At 35.9% G+C, this 8,230-nt stretch overlaps 1 protein-coding gene across 2 annotated transcripts; it reads right to left on the bottom strand.

Moving 5' to 3' along the window:
* Window positions 1-387: 387 nt before the first annotated feature.
* Window positions 388-8,014, bottom strand: LOC131772156 (1-acyl-sn-glycerol-3-phosphate acyltransferase epsilon-like). 2 transcript variants are annotated; one of them, XR_009339236.2, is made up of 12 exons: window positions 7,702-8,014; window positions 6,407-6,482; window positions 5,570-5,685; window positions 5,163-5,218; window positions 4,585-4,618; window positions 4,264-4,354; window positions 3,271-3,320; window positions 3,009-3,123; window positions 2,609-2,679; window positions 2,362-2,414; window positions 1,728-1,866; window positions 1,289-1,427 (listed from the first exon to the last, which is right to left on the bottom strand). XR_009339236.2 is itself a non-coding variant. In XM_059088058.2 (11 exons), the coding sequence occupies exons 1-11, from the start codon at window positions 7,915-7,917 to the stop codon at window positions 1,202-1,204; spliced, it is 1,104 nt and encodes a 367-aa protein (XP_058944041.1). In that variant the 5' UTR covers window positions 7,918-8,014; the 3' UTR covers window positions 388-1,201. The 2 variants fall into 2 exon arrangements, 1 of the variants encoding a protein (XP_058944041.1); XM_059088058.2 differs by lacking the exon at window positions 1,728-1,866 and having other exon boundaries at window positions 388-1,427.
* Between the last annotated feature and the right edge of the window lie 216 nt (window positions 8,015-8,230).

Below are 8,230 nucleotides of genomic sequence, written 5' to 3' on the forward strand. Positions count from 1 at the left end.
GTAATTTTCTTGTGTATTTTTTCCTACTCTTGAGGCCATTTACTTCTTTTTTACTTCGAGTTGTGATCTGCTTCTTGTTAATTTTTCACTTTTGTTCATATTTGCTTTTTTATTACTTTAGTTTTGTTTTTACAACACTCAATTCAAACGCATTCCAAGGCACTCTACAGGAGACACACAACAGGTGAAAACTTAAGGAACTCTACACTTATACCCAGCACATGTACAATAGCAATCATTGCACCATACTTTAAGAACTTAGGCATAGTTCCCATCATTCTCATTGTTGTTAACTTGTTAATACTACTGTTTTTTTGCTGATAACTGCATGTTATGTACAGTGCAATCATTTGTTTTTAAAATAATTATTGTTACATGCATATACATAAATTTAGCAGTTAAAAAGTTGTATACGCATTTTGAACATATATCACTTTCTTGGATTGTTAATAAACTTCTAATTCAAATACAGTTTTTTTGCACTTGGAATTTTTAAGAGAGGAAGGGGAAAATGGTATTTGATAGTGAAACTTCTAACATCTATTGGTACATTTACAGAATTGCATTTGGAATTGAGATGTTTTGCAACTTAATGTAAGTCAAAAAACAGTAGAATACTTCATCAAACATAAAATGCTTCGAAAGATTCTGCCCGTTGACTTCACTGATGATTTAAACTTTCTGCCCTGACTGGTGAAAGGTTCACTGGCTTCAAAACAAAGAGAACTGCAAGGCGGCTGGGTCAGCATGCTGTGATAGGATGGGGTCAAATGGAAATATCCACCCTGAAAACAAGCTATCTACCTATTTTCAGAAACAATTTTCCAAGGCTGACAATGTTTTTTCCAGGGCTCCAGAGATTCCATTAACCCTTAAATTCTCAAGATTGACTAAATTTCTCCATGCAATATCAAGATGACAGCTGATGGGAATAAAGAAAAATGTACATGTTAAATATCAACCATCTTGATTTAATACCAAATTCTACATTTTAGGTCTTTCCAGGACTGATAATCTTTTTAGAAGACTTTCAGGTCTTTGAAAACTCTTTCACAGAAGTCCAAGAATTTCCAGGTTTTCCCAGGACTGTATGAACCCTGTAAAAACAGATTTTGGAGACTAGCACTTGCAACATGGCTGATGAAACCCGGACACTCGCATCAGGTTTTCTCAATGTGCAAACATGTGTTGTCTTCATATTTCACCGCTGAACTTTCCCAAACAAGAACATCATATAAGATACTGATCCAAAGCTTGTGACAAGCCACATCTTCCAGTAAGCTGATCGCCCCCATTTTGTCATTACAAATGGCAAAAGTGTTGCCATCCAAAACACAAAATATGGGAAAGTTCTTGTCCATGGTAACCTCCTCCTCCGTGGAACCCCAGGCATTTTTCCATCTTCTTGGTAAAATTTATTCAAAATTCTGGAAAGACAAAAGCAAAAACAAAAAACACACACACATTACAAGTGAACGCTACATTCAATTAATTGAAATTATTCAACCTACCACCTCTAAAAACATATCATACCCCAAAATGCATTGCTTGGAGCAATTTGCAATCCAGTGGTGAAATGATCTTAGATGGCCCAGGTTTTACATTACTTTGCTTTGTAATTGTTCCCAAAACTCACACTATTCCCTCAACCAATCAGGAGCAAAATAAAAAACAACCATGCCTTGATCTCTTCCCACCACTCAGGAAGTTTGCTTGTTTCCACTCACCCTAGCATCAGTATGCACAATCTCCATGCTGATTTCTATATATTTCCAAAGGTGTTGATAATGAGAATTTATTTAACAATCAAGAGCTTGTTTGGTTGGTGATCTTTTCCTTTTTTCTCATGACTTTAAATGTTTGACTCTGGTGTGATAATGTAAGGAGAAATTAGATGGTATCGATACTCACTCCTACGAGTTAACCCTTAACACCCCAAGATCAGTATACATATTCTCCATACTGTTCTTTATACATTTCCTCAGGTGCTGAAAAGGAGAATTTGTTTACCAGTCAAAAGCATCTTTAGTTGGTGATCATTTCCTTTATTCTCATGACCTTAATGTGTGATTCAGGGGTGATATTGTATGGAGAAATTAGATGCTAGTCCTCTTGCTAATAATTAAATATTAAAATCAGTTGGTAGTAGCACCAAAGTAGTATATGGGAATCATGGGTTTTGAACCCTTTCAAAACCTGACTCTCTTCAGATTGCTTTCTCTGCAATGACTTAGATTGCTGTCTTTCGAGTATAGATCATTTCATCAATTTTTTTTTAAAACTATATTTCAACATTCTCCTCAAACTGCTCTCTTTTCTCATCATTAGAAAATAACAACATGAAAATCATTAAAAGCTTACCTGTCTTTCTCTGCAAAGGTTTGGTGGATCCAGGATTTTCTTCCTTCACTATCCTGCAAGACAACAGTTTTAAAATTAACTCTTACCACAGAGACATCCAAATGCAGGATTTGATATTTCATTTCTGTATGGACTCTGCTTGTAATTGAGAATGCAACATCAGAGAAAACAGTGATATCTTTTACAAAGCCATTTTAAATAAAATCAACTGAATGAACCATGATATATGAACATATTGCAAACAAACCTTGGGAAGATCTCTAGCTTCATGCCTTCGGCAGTATACATGGACTTGTTGTCCTTTTGAAATAAGGAAATCTAAAGGAGAAAACACATTTTAGGGCCAACCCTGTTATGATAATGGACATTTATCAGATAATTCACTAAATGATTAACACAAATAATTTGATATCATAGCAGGCTTCAAAAAAGGAACTCAAAAGGACTTGTTGTCCTTTTGAAATAAGGAAAACTAATTAAGGAGAAAACACAGATTCCATTTAAGGCTAACCTTTTTATGGTATTAGGCATTTATAAGAGAATTCACCAACTGTCTAACACTAATAATTCCATATCATAACATGCTAGGCTTCAAGGGTGGAACTCAAAGAAGTTACCAGTGGGCTATACAGCTATGCAGCACATACCAGACATAGTTGGAGCTGGTCTGCGAGGAAAATGATTCTCGTTTGCCATGCTATAGGTGATAGTGAAGTCATAAACAGCATCCAAATAGTCAGAAGACAAAACCTCGAAGCTGGCCTTGAAGAAAACAAAATGATATCACATTGAAATACCTGTTCCAAAAAAAACTTTCAAAATCATCAAAGCATTGACTTTGTACATATTTGCTTTTTTTGTAGGTGTAGTTTTATATTGTGACACTGATGCAGGTCACAGGTTACCAACCTCAGTAGCCTTTGTTCTTGGGGTAAGTACCTGAGTTAAGACTGGGAGTCCTGAGAATAAGAGCACATTAAAGTGACGATTATGGTAGATAGAAGTTGATTGTGTGATAAACTTTGACAAAATACAGTGTTAAATGTGGTCAAATGTAACCTAGGAAATACAATTGATCACAAGCACATGCTAACCAATGGTAATATTAAAAAAGCACAAAAATGTTTTAGGCTTATTGTTCACCTCATGACAATTATCAGAGTTGATAATCAAAATATTTGATTGTCCCATTTGGGCATGGGCTGGCATTCTGCATAAACCCTAAGTGCACAACAAGTAACAACAGATGCCTGTTTGTACAGCTACCAGTAATTACCGTAAGTTTTATATTTAACTTGTTGGTCTGTGCATTTTATTCACCCTTTCACTCCAAAGATCTCGAAAATAAGTAATTCTCCTTACTGTCTGTATTTGGTATTGGATCAACTAATAATCTCCTGATTGATATTTTTCTTTATAAAATAATTCAAATAGTACGTGTGCTCTGATTGGCCATAAAACCATTTTACATGAGTGTATGTAAACACGGTTTTCGTTCCTCTTTCATTAGTTATTTGATAAAAGAAATGTAAAATGGTTTCCGTGTTTACATAGCCTGATGTAAACACTTGGGAGGTTGGGAGAACACTCGATAAGCTGGAAACCACTCTGCTTTGCATCGTGGTTTCCTATGCTTATCTCATGTTCTCCCAACCTCCCACGTGTTTACATCAGGCTATGTAAACACTGAAACCATTTTACATTTCTTCATTATTCTTATCACTTGTTTGGTTGATATTGTATTGATATTGTAAGGAGAAATTCTGTCTTGGTCACTCATAGCACCTCCAGGCATAATACACCCAGGGTATAAAACATGTCACCTGGGAAAATTATCTAAGGGAAGGTATCATGTACACCATCATAAACTCATGAATTACCTAAGTATTTCCTGACAGTTACCTTGTTCAGTTGCAAATGCTTGACTTTTTTCAATCACTGCTTTATTATTTACATTATATCGTGTGCCTTCTGGAAAAATGACTAACCACATCTACAACAAAATATAACCTTACATTATTAATATCAAATCACAAATTAAAAAAGAAAAAATGTTATCACAATCAAATACTGGTTACTTGCAAAGATCAGCAGTTAGATTTCTCAAGTTGCAAAAACAGGAACCACTACATGTTACTAATTATGATAACTGTTACAGTAAAATTTTTTTAACATAAAAATAATCTTTCAAAAACTATTTTTATCAGCACATAACATACTCACAGGTAGATTTCGAGCCTTCATCTCTGTAAGTTTCCTTAAGATAAAAGGTTGACAGGGTTAACAGGGTTGTGGTTAGAAGCCTGTTGGTGGTAGAAAGCTTCCAGTTGTCAGACCATTTCATGCCAGCTACTTTGTGAAATGATTCTAACATCCAGGTCTGGCTATAAAAAGTTTCCAAATATGCCCCAGATGGCTAGCTGGAAATCACATCTAAGAGAGTTTAAAATTTCATATTTTTCTGGCATTACCTGCTAGAGACCCCCTTAGAGGGGCATGTTGCTTTGCATGAAGGAAAAAAAAGATTTCCAAATGAAAAGCTTAACTGTAATGCTCACTTTTTAAAGTTGAACCCTTTTGCTCCTGGGAGAGACTACCATTACATTCCTCTAATCACCCCTGAATCACACATCAATATGTATACTGATGTTTGGGTGTACAGTGTTACAACAGGGGCTTTGGCCTAATTTAGTGTGCATAGGATAAAAAATATTTTTAAAAAAACTACCATGTGCCAATAATCTTACATCAATTTGCTAACCTTGTTGTGACATTCTACTTAATATGTAAGCACAACCTACCTGGCAATGTAATCTTGGTCTTTTGCCCCACTGCGTTTAACATATATACATGAATGCTGTAAATAGTATTGTAATCAAGTTATAAGACAGCATGGTTTGTGTATGTATGCCCACCTCAATTGAAAAAAAAAAACAAAACAAAACAAAAAGAATAAAAAGAACAAAAAAACAAAACAAAACAACAAAGTTTAACAGGTACCTCCTTAACTCCCACGATCTAATTGTTAATTCTCTGCTCTAGTTGCTACACATTTCCTTGTAAATTAGTTATGAGTATTTGGTATTGGATCAAGATAACAGCATCTACCTGATAAGTCTGAGTATTCTCATTACCTGTTTGCTGGATGATGTAATGGTATCACAGGGAGAAGTTACATGTTAATCACTTCAGAGATTCAAACAGTTACCTGAGCAAAGTAGAAACCATATAAAGGGAAATATTTCAACCCGTTCTTCAGAATGTAGCGAAGTCTTCCCAAAGAACCTTGCCTGACAGCAAGGAAATCAGTGATTATCCAGTCCACTGTATAAAAACAATGTTTTACAAACATTAAAAAGATAAATTACGTAAATATAAGATCCAAAATTATCAGAGTTTTCTTTTAAATGGTGAAAATGCAAATTCTCTTCAAAGATATAGAATAACTACCTTAAAAGAGTGGGAAGCTAATGATATTAGAAAATATTCAATAGGCTGTAATTTTTTTGAAAGAAAGTACTTGAATCCGTTAAACTCTAAGAGTGAAACACATGTCTAATTTCTCCCAGTGGTATAACTTCTTACTCAAACTTCAAGGTTGTGAGAATGAAGGAAATAATTGTAAACTAAAGATGCCCTTGATTGTTAAACAAATTCTTCTTGTAAGAACCATAGTAAATGTATAGAGAACAGTAAAGAGAACTTGCATATTGATGTTAAGGTATAAAGGGTAACACCATGATCAGGTGAGGCAATGGAAATGCAAGTTTTATGGGCTAGGTCATATATTTTTGTTTTGTTTTGTTTTGCCTTCAGATAGACAATTTTCTATCCCAAGGATTGGATAACTTTAAGTCAAATTGCATTTGGTCACCAAGAACACTCTAATCTTAGGAACTGTAACTTGCTTATTTGGAGATTTGGAACTTTGGTTAAAAACATGACAACCACATGAAAGGATTTAGTAAATAAATATAGAGAAAAAAGAGTGTAAGACCTGATCCTGGGGTTTATGTGTAGAGTTGTCTCTTTAAACAATTGGTACCTGAACTTTGATGGTTACATATCACAATCACATTTTCCTGTTTATTCCATGGAATTTGATCACCATAAAGGATAACCTACAAATTAAGTAAAATGGCAGGCAATATTATTAATGATGGAGGTTGGAAAATATTGAATGTAGAAGATAAGTGTATAATTCAGCTTTCCAGAAAAAGGGGATGTAGATCACAACATATCTAGATAATTTCAGCCCAACTACCCATAGATTGCAAAAAGTGGCTATGCATCAATTCAATTTGACCTTAAAAAAACCACACAGGATATTTACCAAGGTACATGAGTAAATGCAAAATGTGTCAAAACTTGAGGTGGAAAAAAGGAGATTTCATTTGACATTGTCTTGCACAGATGTTTTCTTTTGGAAATTATATAAAGGTAAAGATAAAGTTAAAAAAAAACATAGTAGATGGAAATAAAGAGGACTGGAATCATCCTGGAAATTCAAGATGATTGAAATGTTGGCAAATTCTTATCAGCAGTTAAACACAAAGAAACAACGACAATAATGTTACATGTCCCAATCAAACATGTCCCAATCTCTTCTCTACAACTTGTCTACATCATTCTGCAAGTTTCCTCACTCATGTTCATCCCTCTCCAATGCATCCATCTTAATAGTAAAAGTATTCATACAACAATGAAAAGTTTCCAAAGTGAGAATTCAGGCTTCATGCAGTTCCTACACCTGACATGCCCTTACCCACCCCTCTGCCTCTTTATTAGACCTGCGTAAAAGAGTCTCATGTTCAATTTAAAATGAAGCCACTTGGGAGAGGGAGGAAAAACAGGGCAGGGCAGGGCAGGGCAGGGCAGGGAAAGTTCTGAGTAGCCATGGGATTCATCAGGAATCACCCCATTCATACTCTTGAAAGACATGTGAGTGTTTCAGCTAACTTGCTGTCCCTCATTTCGGGAATCAGCCACATTCCCCATTCGCTCCAAAGGTTTGCTATAGCTATAGAAAGTATTCCTACAATTATGAAAAGATGGAAAGTGTACAATGGTGGACATGTATGCACTCTTTCTCCTCCACAACCTTAACGCCCTCGTGAACCCTTCAAGCATTTCATACCACTGAAGGAGTCACTCATGTTCACGGCAGAATGAAAAAACTACAGAGGGATGGAGAAAAGGATTCAAGCAGCGATAGAAATAATCAGGAATTAGATGTTTTCACACTCTCGGAATATACCTTACGGTGCACCAACCCACGTGGTGTCGAGACTCCGCGTTCACTTGAAATATCTCCTAACAACATTCAAAATATTGCCTCACCTCAGCTCCCGTTAAGGTCTCAAAGAAGAAGCAGATAAGCGATTGATACGAGTCGTACATAATCTCATCTCCTCGTTCGAAGACGCGCCTAGACAGAGGCAGTGAAGCGAGTCGCCATGCAAGCCAAGTTATTAAGTAATACGGTGCAACACCAAAAACAACAACAGCTGGGCCGACAAAGCGCAGCAGCTGGATGTGACCCAGCGCAGTCAACATTTTCTTTAGAAAAACTTGATGAATCCACAGCTTTAACGAATCAATGACAAAAACTAGAAGGATTTACAACGCGCATATCGCGATGGCCGCTATTCATTGAGAGTACCAGGTTACTAAGCTGAAGGGGAGTGGGCGGGGGTGTTAAACAAGACCTATGATACATCTGACCATCTTCGTTGACAATTTATTTCTCTACCACTTCCACCTCTAAGAAGACAACAGCATGCTCCCTTATTCACTCTATTTGCTCTTAGCAAAGACCTTAAACTCAGTTAAACCACACAAATGAGAGATTTAGGGCAAAAAGCCCGGA

Source organism: Pocillopora verrucosa, chromosome 2, assembly GCF_036669915.1.
Source record: "Pocillopora verrucosa isolate sample1 chromosome 2, ASM3666991v2, whole genome shotgun sequence".
NCBI lineage: Eukaryota > Metazoa > Cnidaria > Anthozoa > Scleractinia > Pocilloporidae > Pocillopora > Pocillopora verrucosa.